The sequence below is a fragment of the Electrophorus electricus genome, chromosome 21, assembly GCF_041902795.1.
Source record: "Electrophorus electricus isolate QZ-2024a chromosome 21, ASM4190279v1, whole genome shotgun sequence".
Classification (NCBI taxonomy): Eukaryota; Metazoa; Chordata; class Actinopteri; order Gymnotiformes; family Gymnotidae; genus Electrophorus; species Electrophorus electricus.
The window spans coordinates 15,524,408-15,549,595 of record NC_137517.1 but is presented as its reverse complement, the minus strand read 5'-3'; the positions used below and the strand labels follow the sequence as shown (position 1 = coordinate 15,549,595).

General features: G+C 42.7%; 9 protein-coding genes and 1 pseudogene across 9 annotated transcripts; all 10 read left to right on the top strand.

Moving 5' to 3' along the window:
- The first annotated feature begins 1,475 nt into the window (after positions 1-1,475).
- LOC113568720 (histone H1) lies at positions 1,476-2,205 on the top strand. The gene has a single exon (XM_026996896.3). It carries the CDS (start codon positions 1,579-1,581, stop codon positions 2,203-2,205), a length of 627 nt encoding a protein of 208 aa, XP_026852697.2. The 5' UTR covers positions 1,476-1,578.
- A 787-nt stretch (positions 2,206-2,992) lies between these two features.
- LOC118240574 (histone H2A-like) lies at positions 2,993-3,467 on the top strand. The gene has a single exon (XM_035521468.2). It carries the CDS (start codon positions 2,993-2,995, stop codon positions 3,377-3,379), a length of 387 nt encoding a protein of 128 aa, XP_035377361.1. The 3' UTR covers positions 3,380-3,467.
- A 441-nt stretch (positions 3,468-3,908) lies between these two features.
- On the top strand, positions 3,909-5,493 carry LOC145652779 (histone H3). Its single transcript, XM_081704050.1, has one exon. It carries the CDS (start codon positions 3,974-3,976, stop codon positions 4,382-4,384), a length of 411 nt encoding a protein of 136 aa, XP_081560176.1. The 5' UTR covers positions 3,909-3,973; the 3' UTR covers positions 4,385-5,493.
- Positions 5,494-8,292: 2,799 nt separating this feature from the next.
- On the top strand, positions 8,293-9,194 carry LOC145652819 (histone H4). Its single transcript, XM_081704476.1, has one exon. The coding sequence runs from the start codon at positions 8,305-8,307 to the stop codon at positions 8,614-8,616; it is 312 nt and encodes a 103-aa protein (XP_081560602.1). The 5' UTR covers positions 8,293-8,304; the 3' UTR covers positions 8,617-9,194.
- A 96-nt stretch (positions 9,195-9,290) lies between these two features.
- LOC113568892 (histone H2B) lies at positions 9,291-9,911 on the top strand. Its single transcript, XM_026997040.3, has one exon. It carries the CDS (start codon positions 9,306-9,308, stop codon positions 9,678-9,680), a length of 375 nt encoding a protein of 124 aa, XP_026852841.2. The 5' UTR covers positions 9,291-9,305; the 3' UTR covers positions 9,681-9,911.
- A 6,889-nt stretch (positions 9,912-16,800) lies between these two features.
- LOC118240562 (histone H1 pseudogene) lies at positions 16,801-17,474 on the top strand (annotated as a pseudogene).
- A 787-nt stretch (positions 17,475-18,261) lies between these two features.
- Positions 18,262-18,736, top strand: LOC118240571 (histone H2A-like). Its single transcript, XM_035521466.2, has one exon. The coding sequence runs from the start codon at positions 18,262-18,264 to the stop codon at positions 18,646-18,648; it is 387 nt and encodes a 128-aa protein (XP_035377359.1). The 3' UTR covers positions 18,649-18,736.
- Positions 18,737-19,164: 428 nt separating this feature from the next.
- LOC118240567 (histone H3) lies at positions 19,165-20,762 on the top strand. Its single transcript, XM_081704049.1, has one exon. It carries the CDS (start codon positions 19,243-19,245, stop codon positions 19,651-19,653), a length of 411 nt encoding a protein of 136 aa, XP_081560175.1. The 5' UTR covers positions 19,165-19,242; the 3' UTR covers positions 19,654-20,762.
- Positions 20,763-23,561: 2,799 nt separating this feature from the next.
- LOC145652820 (histone H4) lies at positions 23,562-24,463 on the top strand. Its single transcript, XM_081704477.1, has one exon. The coding sequence runs from the start codon at positions 23,574-23,576 to the stop codon at positions 23,883-23,885; it is 312 nt and encodes a 103-aa protein (XP_081560603.1). The 5' UTR covers positions 23,562-23,573; the 3' UTR covers positions 23,886-24,463.
- Positions 24,464-24,559: 96 nt separating this feature from the next.
- Positions 24,560-25,180, top strand: LOC118240578 (histone H2B). The gene has a single exon (XM_035521474.2). The coding sequence runs from the start codon at positions 24,575-24,577 to the stop codon at positions 24,947-24,949; it is 375 nt and encodes a 124-aa protein (XP_035377367.1). The 5' UTR covers positions 24,560-24,574; the 3' UTR covers positions 24,950-25,180.
- The last annotated feature ends 8 nt before the right edge of the window (positions 25,181-25,188 follow it).

Below are 25,188 nucleotides of genomic sequence, written 5' to 3'. Positions count from 1 at the left end.
TGGCAGCTATTTTTACAGGCAATTCCTACCACTTTCACAACAGTTTATTCATTCTATTCTTAATGGTCTAGGCCTACGTGACCCCTTTGCCCCACAGGTCATTTGCAAGGTGCCTCTGTAATGTCCCATGCAAGAAACTGAGAAGTCTTGGAAGACTCAGCATGTGTTTGCGCACATGTATGTGTAAGCCATAGAGAGAGAGAGAGAGAGAGAGAGAGAGAGAGAAGTGGAAGTCATGCAAGGTATGTGTATTCTGGGAGTGCTATTAATGAGCCACAGAACTGTGACTCATAGAATCACAGCATATGGGGGAAAGAAACTTGGTACAATAAATTATTTTTTAGAGCTGACCCAGTAAACCTATGACAAGGCCTCACAAAAACTAACTTTGTCTCTGCTTGTCATTAGGCTTCTTATGAAGTTAAGGATTGCATCCCATCATTTATTGCACTAAAGTTAGGAGAAAACTGTCCAGATAGGCCTTTGAGTGATATTCTGTTTGGGAGTAGGTTACACATGTTCCATACCATAGAAGTGTGGTGCTATAAATGTTATTGGGGTTTGCAAGAAGGTAAAGCTTGGAAAGAGATTATGAAGTTATCATAATTCACCTTAGGGTTAAAGTGAACGGGGTTATTCAAATGAAGTTTCTGATGAGGCAGGGGAATTCACTTTAGGCTTAGAGCAAACTTGGGATTATTCAGATGAGGGTTCTGATGAGGTCAGGGTAATTCACTTTAGGGTTAGAGTGAACTTGGGGTTATTCAAAGGAAGGTACTGATGAGGCAGGGTAATGCGCATTAGGGTTAGAACTTGGGCCCCCAGCAATGATTTGAGCTCGGAAACCTGATGGTGCTCACGTGGTCTCCTCCCCTGCTGAGGTGCACCTGATGCCATCCCAATAAGAGGAGGAGCACCATCCCGAGTGAGAGTACCAGGTTTGGGGGCTTCTTTTGACTAAGACTGGGATGATTTGACAAAGACACTTGGCTGTGGGAGGAACTCTCTCACATAACCACACTCTCCTGCATCCCACACCTGTGTTTTACTGACACCTACATAAGGCTTTTTTCAACTAGTGCACACACCACTGCCACACTCGTAGCACCTCCATACCTTTGCTCAGGCTCTCCTTCAACGCGCACGTGGGAACTTGCTAGACGTATGCCTTCATTTCTCACATTTTCACGCCTCACAGAAGTACAAATGCACCGTGTCTTGTTTGGAGCGGCAGTCGCGCAATGCCTTTTTGAGGCAACAGTGCAAACCGACATGGGGCATGACTGGCTTTTGTGGCACGCAAATGAACCACAGAGCCCTTTCTTTCCAAACGCGTTGTTTGACGCCTTACAAATTGCTTTAGCGTGTATATTTAGAGCCAGATTTGTCATGAGAAAACACAAGCGCGAGCAGCTCGCGGAAGCACAGACGCCGAGGGCTGGGCGGGTTGAGTCTACACCGTCCTCATGCGGCATTTAAGGCCGGCCCCTCGCTAGCAGGGAGGATCAACTCAACAGAGCCGTGTGTTCGACATAGTGTGCTGTTTGCGCGCGTCTATTTCTCGTAGTTAACACGACGATGGCAGAAGTAGCTCCAGCCCCCGCCGCCGCTGCGCCGGCCAAAGCGCCCAAGAAGAAAGCTGCTGCGAGGCCCAAGAAAGCGGGACCCAGCGTCGGTGAGCTTATCGTCAAAGCTGTTTCTGCTTCCAAAGAACGGAGCGGCGTCTCTCTCGCCGCTCTGAAGAAAGCTCTGGCTGCGGGCGGTTACGACGTGGAGAAGAACAACACTCGCGTCAAGCTTGCGATCAAAAGCTTGGTGACAAAGGGAACTCTGGTGCAGACCAAAGGTACCGGTGCCTCTGGATCTTTTAAGATCAACAAGAAGCAAGCTGAAGCCAAGAAGACGCCCGCTAAGAAAGCCGCGCCTAAGGCGAAAAAAGCGCCCGCCAAGAAACCTGCCGCGGCTAAAAAGCCCAAGAAGGTAGCGGCAAAGAAGCCCGCCGCCGCCGCCGCTGCAAAGAAGTCTCCCAAGAAGGCGAAGAAACCTGCTACCGCCGCGAAAGCCACCAAGAGCCCTAAGAAAGCAAAGAAGCCGGCCGCCCCGAAGAAGGCAGCCAAGAGCCCCAAGAAGGCAAAGACTGCCAAGCCCAAGACTGCCAAGCCAAAGGCTGCAAAGGCGAAAAAAGCTGCCCCCAAGAAGAAGTAAACGTGCATGTTTTCATGTCTTGGTATCCCCAAAAGGCTCTTTTAAGAGCCACCCACTTTTCCAAAGAGCGGTTTTCTTTAAACTCTCGAAATGATTACGAGCGAACAAATACGGCCAGGTGTGTAATTGGAGTTTATTTTAACTTGCGATTTCATCCATACAGTATGACTGAGGACTACTGACATTTGGGAGAAAAGGGAAGGTATTGGGTTTAAATGGGGTCGTAACAGGAAAAAAGTATTATGTATGGAGTGTTTTTAATGAGAATTTGACTGAGAATGTGAAGGACTTTTGTTGGATGATCGAATTTATCACACAATCAATCAAAGATTTGGAAAACACGATGTAAGATGATTATTGAGCAATGTATAATACCTGCAGAAACAGTGTTTAAACAGATCGTGTGTGAGTTAAAAGGGTTGAAGACGATTGATAGAGGAAAAAAGACATTTCCCTGGGTTTTTTGGACATAGAAATGGATGATGTATAGCTAATTTACAGATGTAAATTGTATTGTTAATGTATAGAGTGAAGGTAGTCTGGGTCCTCCGGTGGATATTGTTTGTGAGGTTTTTGTGATGGAGTGTTTGTATTGAATTTTCTTAATAAAGTCAATTGAAAAGTGGAAAGGGAGGCCGGCTTTGGAAGTGAACGAGTGCTTCGCGATTGGTTATTCGTCCTGTCCTCCTTAGCCAATAGGAGAGGAGTTGACTTTGCTATATCTGAAGCGTTGTTAGGTGAACGGTGATTATTTCAGCTTTGCTCACAAGACGCAGTTGTATTTATAATGAGTGGAAGAGGGAAGACCGGCGGTAAGGCCAGGGCTAAGGCCAAGACTCGCTCCTCTCGCGCTGGCTTGCAGTTCCCTGTGGGCCGTGTGCACAGGCTTCTGCGCAAAGGTAATTATGCCGAGCGCGTTGGTGCCGGTGCTCCGGTCTATTTGGCTGCTGTGCTGGAGTATCTGACTGCTGAGATTCTCGAGTTGGCAGGCAACGCCGCCCGTGACAACAAGAAGACCCGTATCATTCCTCGTCATCTGCAGCTCGCCGTGCGTAACGACGAGGAGTTGAACAAGCTGTTGGGAGGTGTGACTATTGCTCAAGGTGGCGTGCTGCCCAACATTCAGGCTGTTCTGCTGCCCAAGAAAACCGAGAAGACGGTCAAGACCAAGTAAATTCATCTCTGCTGCGTTGTCTGCAGATCCCAAAGGCTCTTTTAAGAGCCACCCACATTGACTGATGAAGTGCAACTGTTCCTATCTGTTCTACCTTGCATTTTTCTCGAGAGTACCAAATGATTAATGGGCACCGCTGTCCAATACCGTATCACGTCGAAGCGCACGTACACCTTCCCCCTTTTTATGCGCCCAATAGCATCTGATGAAAGCAAGTACGTACATCTATGTACGTATTTGTAAGAGTAGTAGCTATATGTATATGCGCGCGATGCTGTTGGTGCTATAAACATGCAAAAACGTAACAGGGAATACGTTCAGGAATGTACACTGGAGGCAAATAAAAAGTACGGCTAGAAATGTGTTGCCGTGAGCCCGCCTCAGAAGTAGGCGTATCGTCTTGCTTTTTGAAATGCGCGCGTAGTGGAACACGGGCCAATTGTCTTGATGTGACGTGGCCTTGTTTGTCCAATGGATGGCAGGCTTACTGAAGACGCCCAATGAGCGCAGGTTGGCGTTATGGCTTAAAAAGGGTGCCGTCTGAGTTGCTTCTTATTCTCTTTCTTTGTGAGTTAAGGATAGAGTTCTGTCGCTATGGCAAGAACGAAGCAGACCGCCCGTAAGTCCACCGGTGGTAAAGCCCCGAGAAAGCAGCTTGCCACTAAGGCTGCCCGCAAGAGCGCCCCAGCCACCGGCGGCGTGAAGAAGCCTCATCGTTACAGGCCTGGTACCGTAGCTCTGAGGGAGATTCGTCGTTATCAGAAGTCTACCGAGTTGCTGATCCGCAAACTGCCCTTCCAGCGCCTGGTGAGAGAAATTGCTCAGGATTTCAAGACCGATCTCCGTTTCCAGAGCTCTGCCGTTATGGCCTTGCAGGAGGCTAGCGAGGCATACCTGGTGGGCCTGTTCGAGGATACTAACTTGTGCGCAATCCACGCCAAGAGAGTCACCATCATGCCCAAGGACATCCAGTTGGCCCGCCGCATTCGCGGAGAGCGTGCTTAAACTGATCGCTCGGCGTCATGTCCCAAACTACCCAAAGGCTCTTTTAAGAGCCACCTAATCGTTTCGCTGCAAAATGAGCAAGTGGCCTTAGCAACGCTTGAAACTGATGCGTCGTTGTTATAACGTGTATCTGGCATGTGTTTCTAGGTTACGCAATCTAAAGTAGGTTTAGGAGGGTTAATTATGTAGCTGAGAAAGTATGGCAACGGAGGGATTTTTATATAGTAGGATTGGGCAAGAAAAAGGCCTTCGATTATATTTCTAGAGACTAATGGTGTACATTGCAACATTATGGTTTTCCAGAGAGGTTTGTCAATATTAAATTATTGTATCAGTTAAGAGGCGCTTTGAAATGTATGAAGTTGTGGCTGGAGCGAAATTAAATGAAAGTCAAAGTGAAGGGGTATGGATAGGAGATGGGCAACCTGTACCAATAGATGTAGAAATAAAAAAATGAAATTAAAATATTAGGTTTGATGGTAGTAAATGGTAGAAGTAGCGAACGGAATTGGGAGAAGAAGAAGTGAATGGAATGTGTGTCATACCTCTACAACACTGGACCGGAAGTAACAGTGGATAAAGACTGATTCCATTCAGAGGTACAATTTTAATTTCATATATTTAATGTAAAGTGGCATTCACTGTTCATTTTATAATGCATTATTGTGGAATTATGTTCTTCATGTTTTTGTTTGATCTATTATTTCACGTTCATGTTTGATCTATTATTTTAATCTTCTTTATTGTTGTTGTTTACATACCTTATTGATGGGGGTAATGGTTCAAAAATGTAAGAGGACTAGTATTCTGTTGTTGAACTCTTGATTGTAAAATCTATAAAAATATATAACTGTTTTGGCCAAAATATTCACGACTACCGTTTCCTTTCAATATAACGCGTTTAAACTACTTTCTGTACATTTCTATGACTTTTTTACGCTATACTTAAAACGTACCTCTTTTCTCAACATCTCATAACTTGTCTTCTTATTCGTATTCGTTAATTAATGTGTTGATTGTTTTAATGTATTTGTTTCTGCATCTTTGTCATAGTAAAGCAACCTTGAGTCTGTGAAAGGTTCTATATAAATTAAACTTATTATTTATTATTATTCTACAAGTGCCATGTTTCTGATGGAACTCCACATTTTCCATTTCAATTTATATATTTTTAAAGCTAAAACGTGACTAAAAATACAAATAAAACCGTCTAGAAGAGCAAGTGCCATGGGAGGTGATAATATAAATGATCCTCTGCTTCCATCTTGTGGCCAAAAATGGAAAACTTCCATGATATTCAATCATTAAGGGCACCTCTTTTTAATCAGAACGCTATCAGAATGTAAAAGTATATTGAAGAACAATTAGCCAGTTTCTCTTGGGAGAAACAACAACAACAACAACAACATTAATAATAATAAGCATATGGAGTGGGTATGTCCTTCTCAGAAATCATTTCTAGGCTTAGCTGACAGCCACTGTCATAAAGGTTTCTTTGCTTTTGGATCTGCTGTTGAAATAAACAGAATAATCTTTCATCATAAAAAACCAAGCCCTAACAAATCTTCTTCTTCTTCTTACTACTGTAAGCCTACTCATGGTTAGTTAGAGGATACTTATATTTATTTCTTTATGTGTTTATTTTATTCATGTTCCACAAGCACTTAATATGTGAGATCAAAGCATGCTTTTCATGCATTTATTTCCATAATCTCATTATGGTCTTTTTTCTTTATTTTTTTTCTTTTGTGAACTACTGAAATTACCCATCTGGAACCCCATAGTTGGTTTGTTTGCTGTACTATGTACCAGGCCTCCTTAACAGATAGCATGTCATACAACAATATTTACAGTGGTATGCAACGGTTTGGGCACCCCTGGTCAAAATGTATGTTACTGTGAACAGATAAGCAAGTTGAAGATGAAATGCTCCCCAAAATGCTTAGTACCTAGTAGCACCTCCTTTGGCAAGCATCTCATCTTGTAAGCACTTTGTGTAGCCAGCCAAAAGTCTTCCGATTCTTGTTTGAGGGATTTTCATCCATTCTTCCTTGCAACAGTCTCCTAGTTCTGTGAGATTCCTGGGCTGTCTTGCATGCACTGTTCTTTTGATGTCTATCCATAGATTTCAATGCTGTTCAGATCAGGGGACTGTGAGGGCCATGGCTAAACCTTCAGCTTGCACCTTTTGAGGTAGTTTATTATGGATTTTGAGGTGTGTTTAGGATCATTATCCATTTGTATAAGCCATCCTCTTTTCAACCTCAGCATTTTTACAGAATGGTGTTATGCTTGCTTCCAGAATTTTCTGGAAGTTCATTGAATCCATTTCCCCCTCTACCCGTGAAAACTTCCCCGTGCCATTGGCTGCAATACTACCCCAAAACTATTTTTTGTCAGAGAGAGAGTGAGTGAGTGAGTGAGTGAGTGAGTGTGTGTGTGTGTGCTACTGTTTGTTTTGATGTAGCTCTGCATTTGCATTTCCTAAAAGAAAGGGGATGAAAGAAATAACTACAAAGAGTAACAATAGCACTGGAAGAACAAGTATAATAACAATGTACAATTAGACTATTTATTCAGGGGGTTGAGAAATATTACTGACACATGGTTCTAAACTATCACTTTTGAACATGCCTTCAAATCACTTTGGCAAACACTGTTGAAAGCATGACGATCATAAACACACGGTGCACAAGCGTTAAGCTGTTCCACAAATCTAATAATAAATGGCCAACAGTTCTTGATTCCAAATGAAACTGTCCCTTCAGGTCTCTTGAAGACAGAAAGAAGTCAACTCTCATTTTGTTGTGGCTGCTTTTACAGTTTGGCCACAAGATGGTAACGAAGCTCCATCTATCAGAACATCCCAATCAGTATTAGTGTGTTTTACTCGCCATCATTTAGCCAATTTAGTTTTCTTGTTTTTTTTATTTGAAATATACTTCTATTCCTCCTCTTCCTCCCCCTTTTCCTACTGTTAATAATAATAGTAGTAATAATAACAATAATAGTGGTGGTGATCATGTTAACAAAAATATTAATAATAATAGGGTAGTTTCCCTGTGCTGAGTTCAGGCTGCCCTCCAGTACAGGTTTCAAGCTTCACATTTTAAGTAAAGCTACTTGACAGTGATGATAAAATTCCCAACCCAGCAGTTGAGTCATACTTTTTACAATATTTTATTGAGCATTTTTTTTGGAATGTAGTCTTTGAAGGCTCTTGAATGCTGTATTTGGGCATACAAGTGTGTTTTCCTATGATTTACAAGCGTAGTGATGTCCTTTATTAATGCTTGAAGGACGAGGGTACGTGGACGGAGTTATGTTATGTGAAAATAGCAGTTAAGCTGCCACTGTTGCAGAGGAAGATGAAAGTGAGAAGACAGCAGTTTCTCTAACCTGAACTACATGTTGTTCTTGGCTGGTGGGAACCCTAAGAGGCCTAATGAACACAAGGATTAGGAGTGTGTATATAATTTCTATATTTTCCAGCAAGAGTCTTTAAACTTAGGGCTTTTCAGCACCAGTGCTGAGGACCTACTTCCATTCTGACTCTTCTTCTTTTGATTAGTAGCAGTTGTAACAATTGTAGGCCAGCTTATGCTGCACGGAATCTTTTGTTGTCTTTGCTTGTTTGTTATCGTTCTTTTTCTTCCCTTACGTTGTTGTTCGTTGTTATTGTCTAAGATCTCTTAGATGTTCTATCTATGAATTGTCGTTTTGCCAAATAGTATTGAGATTTTATTCCAGTCTGGCTAAGTGTTGTGCTGGAGGCGTTTGGAGGGGCATGGTATTTAGCTCCGCCTCCTCGAGTGCTCCTTGTCTTCAACCAGGTCCTTTAGAAGAGAATAATAGTGGCGCACTGGGTGAAAGCGCTTCATTATTTCTCTTTTCTTTGAGTGGTGAAAGAAGCCTAAGCGATGTCTGGAAGAGGAAAGGGTGGTAAGGGCCTTGGGAAAGGAGGCGCTAAGCGTCACCGTAAGGTGCTCCGCGACAACATCCAGGGTATCACTAAGCCCGCTATCCGCCGTCTGGCTCGTCGTGGCGGCGTCAAGCGCATCTCCGGTCTGATCTACGAGGAGACCCGTGGTGTGCTGAAAGTGTTCCTGGAGAACGTTATCAGGGACGCGGTCACCTACACCGAGCATGCCAAGCGGAAGACGGTCACCGCCATGGACGTGGTTTATGCTCTGAAACGCCAGGGACGTACTCTGTACGGCTTCGGAGGTTAAACGCTGAGTTCCAAAACGATCAAACCAACGGCTCTTTTAAGAGCCACCCATCCACTCGGTTAAAGAGTTGTTTTGTGTGTCTATGAGCGCCTATAAGTGTAGTGCCTGAATGCGCACAAACGACGTTTAGTTCTATATTGATGAGAGCTGTAACACGCTTTTAAACGTCTGCATGTTGTAGGCTCCAAATCCTAGCCCAAAATAAGACACGATAATGTTAAAAACAGAATACCTGTTACAACCGATTGTGTGCGTGTGAGTTAAAAAGGTTGAAAACGATTGATTATTGGAGGAACGAAATACATCTTGGACTCTTTTGGAGGCATATAAATGGATGATGTTTACCTAATTTATAGATGTAAATTGTATTGTTAATGTATAGAGTGAAGGTAGTCTGGGTCCTCCGGTGGATCTTGTTTGTGAGGCTTTTGTGATGCAGTGTGTGTGTGTATTGAATTGAATTGTTTCAATAAAGTCAATTTAAAAATGGATTAAGAGGTGAACGCTATGGGGTGGCGGAGCAACGATAGGGAGGTTCCTGTGAGAGGAGGGGTTGTTTTCTGGCCAATGATAGCTTGTCATGACCGAGGAGGGGAGGGTGTGTTCAAATTAGAATACCAGAGTCTAAATAAACTGGGTGTTCAGGCGCCGTTTTTCATTCTGTTGTGGTTTACTCAGCAACGAGCGTCATGCCCGAGCCTGCCAAGTCCGCGCCGAAGAAGGGATCCAAAAAAGCCGTGACTAAGACGGCCGGTAAAGGAGGCAAGAAACGCAGAAAGTCGAGGAAGGAAAGTTATGCTATCTACGTGTATAAAGTCCTGAAACAGGTCCACCCCGACACCGGTATCTCTTCCAAGGCTATGGGGATCATGAATTCCTTTGTGAATGATATCTTCGAGCGCATCGCTGGTGAGGCTTCTCGGCTCGCTCACTACAACAAGCGTTCAACCATCACCTCCAGGGAGATCCAGACCGCCGTGCGCCTTCTGCTTCCTGGTGAGCTGGCCAAGCACGCCGTATCTGAGGGTACAAAGGCCGTCACCAAGTACACCAGCTCCAAGTAAAGCGTCTTAGTGCGACTTGACTAACCTAAAGGCTCTTTTAAGAGCCACCCACGTTTTCATCAAAGAGATTTTCTATCATGAGAGTGCATGTATGGTAAAACGAGAATAGAGTTCTAGCCGAAGTGGTGCTTGTGCGCTTTGGCCTCGTTTCTCTTCCTATTTTCTGCGCGTTTTATTAATCCATTTTCATAGCCTTTATTCAGCTGCATGTAGCTTGCAATATATTAAATGTGTTAGACACTTGTCAGTGATCAGTGTTTTATTTATTTGTATGTGTGTGTGTGTGTGTGTGTATGTATGTATATATGTATATATATAATGCTCTTGTATCCTACAAGCATGCCATGCCATAATATTCTTTTCACATATTTGCTGTAGAAGTCTAGTCATCTGCAGATGTTTTGCATTTTCCCACTCCTTGTACTGCATACACATGGCAGCTATTTTTACAGGCAATTCCTACCACTTTCATAACAGTTTATTCATTCTATTCTTAATGGTCTAGGCCTACGTGACCCCTTTGCCCCACAGGTCATTTGCAAGGTGCCTCTGTAATGTCCCATGCAAGAGACTGAAGTCTTGGAAGACTCGTGTATGCGCATATGTATGTGTAAGCCATAGACAGAGAGAGAGAGAGAAGTGGAAGTCATGCAAGGTATGTGTATTCTGGGAGTGCTATTAATGAGCCACACTCATAGAATCACAGCATATGGGGAAAAAAAACTCAGTAAAATAAACTATTTTTTTGAGCTGACCCAGTAAACAAACCTTATGTATGTTCTTTAGAACATTTTCTGAATCATCTCATCAATAAGATTTTGATCTAAAATGAAACATCACAAGGCAAGTTTGTCTATTGCCATTCAAAGTGCACAAAGCAATACAGAAGGTAAGGGTTAAACCCATGACACGGCCTCACAACTAACTTTTTCTCAGCTTGAGGGTTCAGATGAGGTCAGTGTAATGCATTTTAGAGTTAGAGTTTACTTGGTTATTCAAATGAAGTTTCTGATGAGGCAGGGTAATTCACTTTAGGGTTAGAGTGAACTTGGGGTTATTCTGATGAGGCAGGGTAATGCACTTTAGGGTTGGGTCTTGGGCCCACAGCAATAATTTGAGCTCGGACACCTGACGGTGTTCACGTGGTCTCCTCCCCTGATGAGGTGCACCTGATGCTAGCCCAACAAGAGGACGGCTACCTGATGAGGAGCACCAGATTTGGGCTGATTTGACAAAGACACTTGGGTTTTTAAATCATTTTATTAAGTTTTCATATCACAAAAACAAACAATGAAAACATTACTTATGAGCGGCATTATAAAACAATATTTCATAAGAGAGAATCTATACTTTACAATAATTTTTCATCTGTCAATTCTCATAATTTTTGTAAGAAAACTTTCACTTGTTCATTTGAGACAAAGGTATTTTCCATAGTCATTTTAATTCCTGTAGACCAAATTAGATTCACAATTATGCATATACATATCCACACAATGAAATATTACTTATGGAAGGCATTATTGAACAGTATTTCATAGGAAAAAATCCAGACTTTATAATCATTTTTCATCTTCCGGTTCTTTTTTTTTCTTTTGAAAAACAAACAAAGCAAGATTAAATATAGACTAAATCACAGATAAAACATCTCACTTGAAACTTTCCAAACTTTACACTTCACGCAAATCCATGCTGCAAACATTTTAAGATTTCCCATGGTATATCATTTTTCATCTTGTCATGCTTTTGTCTCTTTTTTAACTTTACTATACATTGTTTCACTACTTGTTCACTGGACACAGAAGTATTTTCAATAGTCATTTTAGCTCTTGCAGACCAAATTTGATTCACAATTGTACATATACATATCCAAAACAAAATCCTCTTTTTACAGTGTATGTTCACATTATAAGCATCATATATAATGTTTTTGCGATTAAATTCTATGTTTAAACCAAACCTGAATTGTTCCCATATTTCTTTAGATCTATAGCAGTCCACCAACAGATGCCTATTGTTTCTTTCTCTTTACAGTTAGGCATTGGGCATTCGGTCGTCTTCCCAAAGCAACTCCATTTAACCACAGACCTCGTTGGTAGCCTACCAACTGTGACAAGTCACATCTTCTCCTTTATTTTCTCTAACATGTTCTCCTGATAGCAAATTCAACAGATTTTTCTCCCTTTCATCGCAATCACCAAACTGTATCTGCCCCTTGTACTTATGATCTGCTATACTTTTATAAATAGTTTTACTCGATAGCGTTCTCCAATCGATCTTCAAACTTTTACATTTATCAACAAAATCTGAGTACAAGAGTTTATAGTATAGTACACTCTTCCTTTTCTTTCCTTTCTTCTTTTCCCAGTCTGAGATTTCACCAATCCATTTAGCTTTCCTACCAATGCTTGTATTGACTTGTCTACAAAAACTTATTTTTAATTTATCGCCAAGTTCTACTGCACCTAAGCCTCCATTTTCTTTATTCTTATATACATAGTCCCTTTTTGTGACTTCTCTGTTATTACCCCACATTGTTCTAATACAGATTTTATTCAGTTCGGTCACTATTTTTTCCGCTGGAGGAGAAACAATAGACAGAAATAAAAGTTTTGATAAAATGAAAGTCTTAATTAGTTTGATCTTCAATTTGGAACTCACACCCCAGTGTATAATCCTCTTTGATTCCTCTGTGATTTCCTGTAGTATCTTTCAGTTACTCTCAACTATTCCCCAATCCAAACCGCCTCAGCCTTGGAATGATTCAAAGATGCCCCGGATACATGTTCATACAAGTCAAAATGTTCGAAGATCCTATCTAAATCTTTTTGAGTTTTTACAAAAACTTTTACGTCATCCACATGTGCAGATACAACACATTTCTGTAAATTACTGGTGATCTGAACTCCCTTTAGCAAATTGTCATTTTTTAGTTTCAATAATAATGAACTTATGGCTAAAATATACAATGCTGCACTCAAAGGGCACCCTTGTTTAACCCCTCTATGGATAGCAATTTTGTCTGTCAAGCCTCTGTTCACATTAAGCAAAACAGTCTATTTCAAATACAAAAGCTTAATCATTTTTATAAATCCTTCCGGGAATTCATTCCATAACTGACCACAAGTAGTCACGTGATATCGAGTCAAAGGCTTTCTTCTGATCTAAGGTGACTATATAAAACCCAGACTTATTCATACTTTTTTTTTGTGTGATAAGTTCTCTTATCATGCATAAGTTATCCCACATATTCCTCCCTTTAATTGCACATGTGGGTCCAGGGGCGATGTGGCACAGGCAGGGGCTGTAACTTCCCAGCAGGGAGAGTGCGAGGTGTGCGTGACTGGGCACAGACTACACAAGACATTATGTAATCATGTGTCTCATCAGGAAGGGAGGGCCACCAAAACTTATGGGACAACATGCGCGTGGTGCGATTGATACCAGGATGTACATTACATAAGGTCGTATGAGCCCATTCTAGTAACATTCCTCTGAGGGAAGCTTCCTTTCCTCAGTTTGGACAGAGCACTCTCCACCATTTCACTGCGAGTTATACTGTGTATGACTATGTATGTGACGAATAAACCGAACTTGAACTTGAATGTATCATTTTTCTTGGGGACATTCCTCTGGGCTAGAGTCATCCTTCAGAGCATTCTCCAGGTTGTCTTGGAAGCCCCACCATATGGTAGCTAGAAAGCAGCTATTTGGCAGGATGGTCTCAGGATTCGGGTTGGTCTCTCCCTTGTCATAGATGTTTGACAAGGCATCCACCTTTTGATTCTTGGAAGCGGGTCTGTAAGACACTGTGAAGTTAAACCGAGAGAAGAACAATGATCACCTAGCTTGTCTTGGGTTGAGTCGTCGAGCTGTAGGTACTCTAGATTTTGATGGTCCATGAATAGCAAGAAGGGATGTTTAGGCCCTTCTAACCAGTGTCTCAATTGCTCTAGGGCAAGTTTTACCATGAGAAGTTCCCGGTTTCCTATATCAAAATTCCTCTTGGCAGGTTGTAGTTCCCAGGAGTAGAAAGCACAAGGGTACAGTCAAGGTGGGGTGCCTCTGTGACAGGACTGCCCCCACTCCTACCTCAGAAGCATCCACTTCCACCATGAAGGGAAGAGAAGGGTCAGGCTCACTGAAGGGGGCCTTTGTTTTGGCACCCATTCTCTAAGTCAGGAAGGCCTGATCCATGGCCATGGTCCACTGAAGCTGCTGTCTGCCTTGTTTCTTGAGGAGGTCCAAAAGGGGAACAGCTATGTCACCAAACCCCCGAATGAACCTTCTGTAGAAGTTGACAAAACCCAAGATTTGTAGCAACTCCTTGATGGTGGTGGGTTTAGGCTAATTTTGGATTGCAATCACCTTATCAGGATCCATGGAGAATACTCCTGGTTTGAGGGTACACCCTAGAAAAGTAACACAGTTCCTTTGGAACTTGCACTTCTTGGCCTTGGCATACAGGTGATGTTGTCGGAGACGCGTCAGGACAGCCATTACATGATGCACATGCTCCACTTCGGACTGGGAAAACACAAGGATGTCGTCTATGTACACTATCAGGAACTTGCCTATCATATCTTGAAATATTTCATCCATAAAAGCTTGGAAAACTGAGGAACAATTAAATAATCCATACGGCATTACTAAGTACTCATAATGGCCTCGTGTCGTGATGAAGGCTGTCTTCCACTCATTACCCTCACGTATGTGTATGTGGCTGTAAGCGCTACGCAAGTCCAATTACGTGAAGGTGGTCGCTACTAGCAGTTGTTCATGGGTTAAAGAGATGAGGGGAAGAAGGTAGGAATACTTTACCGTCCAGTAATCGATGCATGGTAAGGGCCCAGTAATCGATGCATGGCCTTAAACCTCCTCCTTTCTTTTCCACAAAGAAGAATCCAGCAGCGACTGGAAAAGTGGATTGCAAAATGAAACTGTGTTGTAGCTAAAAGCTAAAGGTGGTCAAAAAAAAAAAAAAAAAAAAATTATATATATATATATATATATATATATATATATATTATAATGTAATGTTTTTGTCCTCAAGTGATAGGATTAAGGGTAAATAATAGTTAAGTAAATGGTACTTTTAAAAATGGTAAAAGTACAGTGGCACTTGTGTGCTTTGGCCTCGTTTCTCTTCCCCTTTTCTGCGCGTTTTATTAATCCATTTCCGTACCCTTTATTCGGCCGTATGTAGCTTGCAATGTATTAAATGTCTTTGAACACTGACACACAAGTGTCTGTTTTATTTATTTGTTTGTTTGTGTGTGCGTGTGTGTGTATGTATATATGTATGTATATATATTTAGGCTCTGATGTATCCTACAAGCATGCCATGTCACCTTGGCAACTATTCTAATCTTCATAGCCCACATTATGACATTATTTCCTGTTGTTACCTTTCATTAGTAGCTGTTAATATTCTTTTCACATGTTTTGCCCTGTTTGCTGTAGAAGAAGTCTAGTCATCTGCAGATGTTTAGCATTTGCCCACTCCTTGTACTGCATACACATGGCAGCTATTCTTTACAGTCAATTCCTACCACTTTCACAACAGTTTATTCATTCTATTCTTAATGGTCTAGGCCTACGTGACCCCTTTGCCCCACGGGTCATTTGCAAGGTGCCTCTGTAATGTCCCATGCAAGAGACTGAGAAGTCTTGGAAGACCCAGCATGTGTGTGCACACATCTATGTGTATGTGTAAGCCATAGACAGAGAGAGAGAGAAGTGGAAGTCATGCAAGGTATGTGTATTCTGGGAATGCTATTAATGAGCCACAGAACTGTGACTCATAGAATCACAGCATATGGGGGAAAGAAAATCAGTACAATAGATTATTTTTTAGAGCTGACCCAGTAAACCCATGACAGGGCCTCACAAAAACTCACTTTGTCTCTGCTTGTCATTAGGCTTCTTATGAAGTTAAGGATTGCATCCCTTCATTTATTGCAATAAAGTTAGGAGAAAACTGTCCAGATAGGCCTTTGAGTGATATTCTGTTTGGGAGTAGGTTACACATGGGCCATACCATAGAAGTGTGGTGCTATAAATGTTATTGGGGTTTGCAAGAAGGTAAAGCTTGGAAAGAGATTATGAAGTTATTGTAATTCACCTTAGGGTTAAAGTGAACGGGGTTATTCAAATGAAGTTTCTGATGAGGCAGGGTAATGCACTTTAGGCTTAGAGTGAACTTGGGGTTATTCAGATGAGGGTTCTGATGAGGTCAGGGTAATTCACTTTAGGGTTAAAGTGAACGGGGTTCTTCAAATGAAGTTTCTGATGAGGCAGGGTAATGCACTTTAGGCTTAGAGTGAACTTGGGGTTATTCAGATGAGGGTTCTGATGAGGTCAGGGTAATTCACTTTAGGTTTAGAACTTGGGCCCCCAGCGATGATTTGAGCTCGGACACCTGACGATGCTCACGTGGACTCCTCCCCTGATGAGGTGCACCTGATGCCATCCCAATAAGAGGATGTCCACCTGCTGAGGAGCACCATCCCGAGTGAGAGTATCAGTTTTGGGGGCTTCTTTTGACTAAGACTGGGATGATTTAACAAAGACACTTGGCTGTGCGAGGAACTCTCTCACATAACCACACTCTCCTGCATCCCACACCTGTGTTTTACTGGTACCTACATAAGGCTTTTTTCAACTAGTGCACACACCACTGCCACACTCGTAACACGTCCATACCTTTGCTCAGGCTCTCCTTCAACGCGCACGTGGGAACTTGCTAGACGTATGCCTTCATTTCTCACATTTTCAGGTCCCACTGCAGTAGAAATGGACCATGTCTTATTTGGAGCGGCAGTCGCGCAGTGCCTTTTTGAGGGAGCTGTGCAAAACGAGATGGGGCTGCACTGGCTTTTCTGGCACGCAAATGAACCACAGAGCCCTTTCTTTCCAAACGCGTTGTTTGACGCCTTACAAATTGCTTTAGCGTGTATATTTAGAGCCAGATTTGTCATGAGAAAACACAAGCGCGAGCAGCTCGCGGAAGCACAGACGCCGAGGGCTGGGCGGGTTGAGTCTACACCGTCCTCATGCGGCATTTAAGGCCGGCCCCTCGCTAGCAGGGAGGATCAACTCAACAGAGCCGTTTGTTCGACATAGTGTGCTGTTTGCGCGCGTCTATTTCTCGTAGTTAACACGACGATGGCAGAAGTAGCTCCAGCCCCCGCCGCCGCTGCGCCGGCCAAAGCGCCCAAGAAGAAAGCTGCTGCGAGGCCCAAGAAAGCGGGACCCAGCGTCGGTGAGCTTATCGTCAAAGCTGTTTCTGCTTCCAAAGAACGGAGCGGCGTCTCTCTCGCCGCTCTGAAGAAAGCTCTGGCTGCGGGCGGTTACGACGTGGAGAAGAACAACACTCGCGTCAAGCTTGCTATCAAAAGCTTGGTGACAAAGGGAACTCTGGTGCAGACCAAAGGTACCGGTGCCTCTGGATCTTTTAAGATCAACAAGAAGCAAGCTGAAGCCAAGAAGACGCCCGCTAAGAAAGCCGCGCCTAAGGCGAAAAAAGCGCCCGCCAAGAAACCTGCCGCGGCTAAAAAGCCCAAGAAGGTAGCGGCAAAGAAGCCCGCCGCCGCCGCCGCTGCAAAGAAGTCTCCCAAGAAGGCGAAGAAACCTGCTGCCGCCGCGAAAGCCACCAAGAGCCCTAAGAAAGCAAAGAAGCCGGCCGCCCCGAAGAAGGCAGCCAAGAGCCCCAAGAAGGCAAAGACTGCCAAGCCCAAGACTGCCAAGCCAAAGGCTGCAAAGGCGAAAAAAGCTGCCCCCAAGAAGAAGTAAACGTGCATGTTTTCATGTCTTGGTATCCCCAAAAGGCTCTTTTAAGAGCCACCCACTTTTCCAAAGAGCGGTTTTCTTTAAACTCTCGAAATGATTACGAGCGAACAAATACGGCCAGGTGTGTAATTGGAGTTTATTTTAACTTGCGATTTCATCCATACAGTATGACTGAGGACTACTGACATTTGGGAGAAAAGGGAAGGTATTGGGTTTAAATGGGGTCGTAACAGGAAAAAAGTATTATGTATGGAGTGTTTTTAATGAGAATTTGACTGAGAATGTGAAGGACTTTTGTTGGATGATCGAATTTATCACACAATCAATCAAAGATTTGGAAAACACGATGTAAGATGATTATTGAGCAATGTATAATACCTGCAGAAACAGTGTTTAAACAGATCGTGTGTGAGTTAAAAGGGTTGAAGACGATTGATAGAGGAAAAAAGACATTTCCCTGGGTTTTTTGGACATAGAAATGGATGATGTATAGCTAATTTACAGATGTAAATTGTATTGTTAATGTATAGAGTGAAGGTAGTCTGGGTCCTCCGGTGGATATTGTTTGTGAGGTTTTTGTGATGGAGTGTTTGTATTGAATTTTCTTAATAAAGTCAATTGAAAAGTGGAAAGGGAGGCCGGCTTTGGAAGTGAACGAGTGCTTCGCGATTGGTTATTCGTCCTGTCCTCCTTAGCCAATAGGAGAGGAGTTGACTTTGCTATATCTGAAGCGTTGTTAGGTGAACGGTGATTATTTCAGCTTTGCTCACAAGACGCAGTTGTATTTATAATGAGTGGAAGAGGGAAGACCGGCGGTAAGGCCAGGGCTAAGGCCAAGACTCGCTCCTCTCGCGCTGGCTTGCAGTTCCCTGTGGGCCGTGTGCACAGGCTTCTGCGCAAAGGTAATTATGCCGAGCGCGTTGGTGCCGGTGCTCCGGTCTATTTGGCTGCTGTGCTGGAGTATCTGACTGCTGAGATTCTCGAGTTGGCAGGCAACGCCGCCCGTGACAACAAGAAGACCCGTATCATTCCTCGTCATCTGCAGCTCGCCGTGCGTAACGACGAGGAGTTGAACAAGCTGTTGGGAGGTGTGACTATTGCTCAAGGTGGCGTGCTGCCCAACATTCAGGCTGTTCTGCTGCCCAAGAAAACCGAGAAGACGGTCAAGACCAAGTAAATTCATCTCTGCTGCGTTGTCTGCAGATCCCAAAGGCTCTTTTAAGAGCCACCCACATTGACTGATGAAGTGCAACTGTTCCTATCTGTTCTACCTTGCATTTTTCTCGAGAGTACCAAATGATTAATGGGCACCGCTGTCCAATACCGTATCACGTCGAAGCGCACGTACACCTTCCCCCTTTTTATGCGCCCAATAGCATCTGATGAAAGCAAGTACGTACATCTATGTACGTATTTGTAAGAGTAGTAGCTATATGTATATGCGCGCGATGCTGTTGGTGCTATAAACATGCAAAAACGTAACAGGGAATACGTTCAGGAATGTACACTGGAGGCAAATAAAAAGTACGGCTAGAAATGTGTTGCCGTGAGCCCGCCTCAGAAGTAGGCGTATCGTCTTGCTTTTTGAAATGCGCGCGTAGTGGAACACGGGCCAATTGTCTTGATGTGACGTGGCCTTGTTTGTCCAATGGATGGCAGGCTTACTGAAGACGCCCAATGAGCGCAGGTTGGCGTTATGGCTTAAAAAGGGTGCCGTCTGAGTTGCTTCTTATTCTCTTTCTTTGTGAGTTAAGGATAGAGTTCTGTCGCTATGGCAAGAACGAAGCAGACCGCCCGTAAGTCCACCGGTGGTAAAGCCCCGAGAAAGCAGCTTGCCACTAAGGCTGCCCGCAAGAGCGCCCCAGCCACCGGCGGCGTGAAGAAGCCTCATCGTTACAGGCCTGGTACCGTAGCTCTGAGGGAGATTCGTCGTTATCAGAAGTCTACCGAGTTGCTGATCCGCAAACTGCCCTTCCAGCGCCTGGTGAGAGAAATTGCTCAGGATTTCAAGACCGATCTCCGTTTCCAGAGCTCTGCCGTTATGGCCTTGCAGGAGGCTAGCGAGGCATACCTGGTGGGCCTGTTCGAGGATACTAACTTGTGCGCAATCCACGCCAAGAGAGTCACCATCATGCCCAAGGACATCCAGTTGGCCCGCCGCATTCGCGGAGAGCGTGCTTAAACTGATCGCTCGGCGTCATGTCCCAAACTACCCAAAGGCTCTTTTAAGAGCCACCTAATCGTTTCGCTGCAAAATGAGCAAGTGGCCTTAGCAACGCTTGAAACTGATGCGTCGTTGTTATAACGTGTATCTGGCATGTGTTTCTAGGTTACGCAATCTAAAGTAGGTTTAGGAGGGTTAATTATGTAGCTGAGAAAGTATGGCAACGGAGGGATTTTTATATAGTAGGATTGGGCAAGAAAAAGGCCTTCGATTATATTTCTAGAGACTAATGGTGTACATTGCAACATTATGGTTTTCCAGAGAGGTTTGTCAATATTAAATTATTGTATCAGTTAAGAGGCGCTTTGAAATGTATGAAGTTGTGGCTGGAGCGAAATTAAATGAAAGTCAAAGTGAAGGGGTATGGATAGGAGATGGGCAACCTGTACCAATAGATGTAGAAATAAAAAAATGAAATTAAAATATTAGGTTTGATGGTAGTAAATGGTAGAAGTAGCGAACGGAATTGGGAGAAGAAGAAGTGAATGGAATGTGTGTCATACCTCTACAACACTGGACCGGAAGTAACAGTGGATAAAGACTGATTCCATTCAGAGGTACAATTTTAATTTCATATATTTAATGTAAAGTGGCATTCACTGTTCATTTTATAATGCATTATTGTGGAATTATGTTCTTCATGTTTTTGTTTGATCTATTATTTCACGTTCATGTTTGATCTATTATTTTAATCTTCTTTATTGTTGTTGTTTACATACCTTATTGATGGGGGTAATGGTTCAAAAATGTAAGAGGACTAGTATTCTGTTGTTGAACTCTTGATTGTAAAATCTATAAAAATATATAACTGTTTTGGCCAAAATATTCACGACTACCGTTTCCTTTCAATATAACGCGTTTAAACTACTTTCTGTACATTTCTATGACTTTTTTACGCTATACTTAAAACGTACCTCTTTTCTCAACATCTCATAACTTGTCTTCTTATTCGTATTCGTTAATTAATGTGTTGATTGTTTTAATGTATTTGTTTCTGCATCTTTGTCATAGTAAAGCAACCTTGAGTCTGTGAAAGGTTCTATATAAATTAAACTTATTATTTATTATTATTCTACAAGTGCCATGTTTCTGATGGAACTCCACATTTTCCATTTCAATTTATATATTTTTAAAGCTAAAACGTGACTAAAAATACAAATAAAACCGTCTAGAAGAGCAAGTGCCATGGGAGGTGATAATATAAATGATCCTCTGCTTCCATCTTGTGGCCAAAAATGGAAAACTTCCATGATATTCAATCATTAAGGGCACCTCTTTTTAATCAGAACGCTATCAGAATGTAAAAGTATATTGAAGAACAATTAGCCAGTTTCTCTTGGGAGAAACAACAACAACAACAACAACATTAATAATAATAAGCATATGGAGTGGGTATGTCCTTCTCAGAAATCATTTCTAGGCTTAGCTGACAGCCACTGTCATAAAGGTTTCTTTGCTTTTGGATCTGCTGTTGAAATAAACAGAATAATCTTTCATCATAAAAAACCAAGCCCTAACAAATCTTCTTCTTCTTCTTACTACTGTAAGCCTACTCATGGTTAGTTAGAGGATACTTATATTTATTTCTTTATGTGTTTATTTTATTCATGTTCCACAAGCACTTAATATGTGAGATCAAAGCATGCTTTTCATGCATTTATTTCCATAATCTCATTATGGTCTTTTTTCTTTATTTTTTTTCTTTTGTGAACTACTGAAATTACCCATCTGGAACCCCATAGTTGGTTTGTTTGCTGTACTATGTACCAGGCCTCCTTAACAGATAGCATGTCATACAACAATATTTACAGTGGTATGCAACGGTTTGGGCACCCCTGGTCAAAATGTATGTTACTGTGAACAGATAAGCAAGTTGAAGATGAAATGCTCCCCAAAATGCTTAGTACCTAGTAGCACCTCCTTTGGCAAGCATCTCATCTTGTAAGCACTTTGTGTAGCCAGCCAAAAGTCTTCCGATTCTTGTTTGAGGGATTTTCATCCATTCTTCCTTGCAACAGTCTCCTAGTTCTGTGAGATTCCTGGGCTGTCTTGCATGCACTGTTCTTTTGATGTCTATCCATAGATTTCAATGCTGTTCAGATCAGGGGACTGTGAGGGCCATGGCTAAACCTTCAGCTTGCACCTTTTGAGGTAGTTTATTATGGATTTTGAGGTGTGTTTAGGATCATTATCCATTTGTATAAGCCATCCTCTTTTCAACCTCAGCATTTTTACAGAATGGTGTTATGCTTGCTTCCAGAATTTTCTGGAAGTTCATTGAATCCATTTCCCCCTCTACCCGTGAAAACTTCCCCGTGCCATTGGCTGCAATACTACCCCAAAACTATTTTTTGTCAGAGAGAGAGTGAGTGAGTGAGTGAGTGAGTGAGTGTGTGTGTGTGTGCTACTGTTTGTTTTGATGTAGCTCTGCATTTGCATTTCCTAAAAGAAAGGGGATGAAAGAAATAACTACAAAGAGTAACAATAGCACTGGAAGAACAAGTATAATAACAATGTACAATTAGACTATTTATTCAGGGGGTTGAGAAATATTACTGACACATGGTTCTAAACTATCACTTTTGAACATGCCTTCAAATCACTTTGGCAAACACTGTTGAAAGCATGACGATCATAAACACACGGTGCACAAGCGTTAAGCTGTTCCACAAATCTAATAATAAATGGCCAACAGTTCTTGATTCCAAATGAAACTGTCCCTTCAGGTCTCTTGAAGACAGAAAGAAGTCAACTCTCATTTTGTTGTGGCTGCTTTTACAGTTTGGCCACAAGATGGTAACGAAGCTCCATCTATCAGAACATCCCAATCAGTATTAGTGTGTTTTACTCGCCATCATTTAGCCAATTTAGTTTTCTTGTTTTTTTTATTTGAAATATACTTCTATTCCTCCTCTTCCTCCCCCTTTTCCTACTGTTAATAATAATAGTAGTAATAATAACAATAATAGTGGTGGTGATCATGTTAACAAAAATATTAATAATAATAGGGTAGTTTCCCTGTGCTGAGTTCAGGCTGCCCTCCAGTACAGGTTTCAAGCTTCACATTTTAAGTAAAGCTACTTGACAGTGATGATAAAATTCCCAACCCAGCAGTTGAGTCATACTTTTTACAATATTTTATTGAGCATTTTTTTTGGAATGTAGTCTTTGAAGGCTCTTGAATGCTGTATTTGGGCATACAAGTGTGTTTTCCTATGATTTACAAGCGTAGTGATGTCCTTTATTAATGCTTGAAGGACGAGGGTACGTGGACGGAGTTATGTTATGTGAAAATAGCAGTTAAGCTGCCACTGTTGCAGAGGAAGATGAAAGTGAGAAGACAGCAGTTTCTCTAACCTGAACTACATGTTGTTCTTGGCTGGTGGGAACCCTAAGAGGCCTAATGAACACAAGGATTAGGAGTGTGTATATAATTTCTATATTTTCCAGCAAGAGTCTTTAAACTTAGGGCTTTTCAGCACCAGTGCTGAGGACCTACTTCCATTCTGACTCTTCTTCTTTTGATTAGTAGCAGTTGTAACAATTGTAGGCCAGCTTATGCTGCACGGAATCTTTTGTTGTCTTTGCTTGTTTGTTATCGTTCTTTTTCTTCCCTTACGTTGTTGTTCGTTGTTATTGTCTAAGATCTCTTAGATGTTCTATCTATGAATTGTCGTTTTGCCAAATAGTATTGAGATTTTATTCCAGTCTGGCTAAGTGTTGTGCTGGAGGCGTTTGGAGGGGCATGGTATTTAGCTCCGCCTCCTCGAGTGCTCCTTGTCTTCAACCAGGTCCTTTAGAAGAGAATAATAGTGGCGCACTGGGTGAAAGCGCTTCATTATTTCTCTTTTCTTTGAGTGGTGAAAGAAGCCTAAGCGATGTCTGGAAGAGGAAAGGGTGGTAAGGGCCTTGGGAAAGGAGGCGCTAAGCGTCACCGTAAGGTGCTCCGCGACAACATCCAGGGTATCACTAAGCCCGCTATCCGCCGTCTGGCTCGTCGTGGCGGCGTCAAGCGCATCTCCGGTCTGATCTACGAGGAGACCCGTGGTGTGCTGAAAGTGTTCCTGGAGAACGTTATCAGGGACGCGGTCACCTACACCGAGCATGCCAAGCGGAAGACGGTCACCGCCATGGACGTGGTTTATGCTCTGAAACGCCAGGGACGTACTCTGTACGGCTTCGGAGGTTAAACGCTGAGTTCCAAAACGATCAAACCAACGGCTCTTTTAAGAGCCACCCATCCACTCGGTTAAAGAGTTGTTTTGTGTGTCTATGAGCGCCTATAAGTGTAGTGCCTGAATGCGCACAAACGACGTTTAGTTCTATATTGATGAGAGCTGTAACACGCTTTTAAACGTCTGCATGTTGTAGGCTCCAAATCCTAGCCCAAAATAAGACACGATAATGTTAAAAACAGAATACCTGTTACAACCGATTGTGTGCGTGTGAGTTAAAAAGGTTGAAAACGATTGATTATTGGAGGAACGAAATACATCTTGGACTCTTTTGGAGGCATATAAATGGATGATGTTTACCTAATTTATAGATGTAAATTGTATTGTTAATGTATAGAGTGAAGGTAGTCTGGGTCCTCCGGTGGATCTTGTTTGTGAGGCTTTTGTGATGCAGTGTGTGTGTGTATTGAATTGAATTGTTTCAATAAAGTCAATTTAAAAATGGATTAAGAGGTGAACGCTATGGGGTGGCGGAGCAACGATAGGGAGGTTCCTGTGAGAGGAGGGGTTGTTTTCTGGCCAATGATAGCTTGTCATGACCGAGGAGGGGAGGGTGTGTTCAAATTAGAATACCAGAGTCTAAATAAACTGGGTGTTCAGGCGCCGTTTTTCATTCTGTTGTGGTTTACTCAGCAACGAGCGTCATGCCCGAGCCTGCCAAGTCCGCGCCGAAGAAGGGATCCAAAAAAGCCGTGACTAAGACGGCCGGTAAAGGAGGCAAGAAACGCAGAAAGTCGAGGAAGGAAAGTTATGCTATCTACGTGTATAAAGTCCTGAAACAGGTCCACCCCGACACCGGTATCTCTTCCAAGGCTATGGGGATCATGAATTCCTTTGTGAATGATATCTTCGAGCGCATCGCTGGTGAGGCTTCTCGGCTCGCTCACTACAACAAGCGTTCAACCATCACCTCCAGGGAGATCCAGACCGCCGTGCGCCTTCTGCTTCCTGGTGAGCTGGCCAAGCACGCCGTATCTGAGGGTACAAAGGCCGTCACCAAGTACACCAGCTCCAAGTAAAGCGTCTTAGTGCGACTTGACTAACCTAAAGGCTCTTTTAAGAGCCACCCACGTTTTCATCAAAGAGATTTTCTATCATGAGAGTGCATGTATGGTAAAACGAGAATAGAGTTCTAGCCGAAGTGGTGCTTGTGCGCTTTGGCCTCGTTTCTCTTCCTATTTTCTGCGCGTTTTATTAATCCATTTTCATAGCCTTTATTCAGCTGCATGTAGCTTGCAATATATTAAATGTGTTAGAC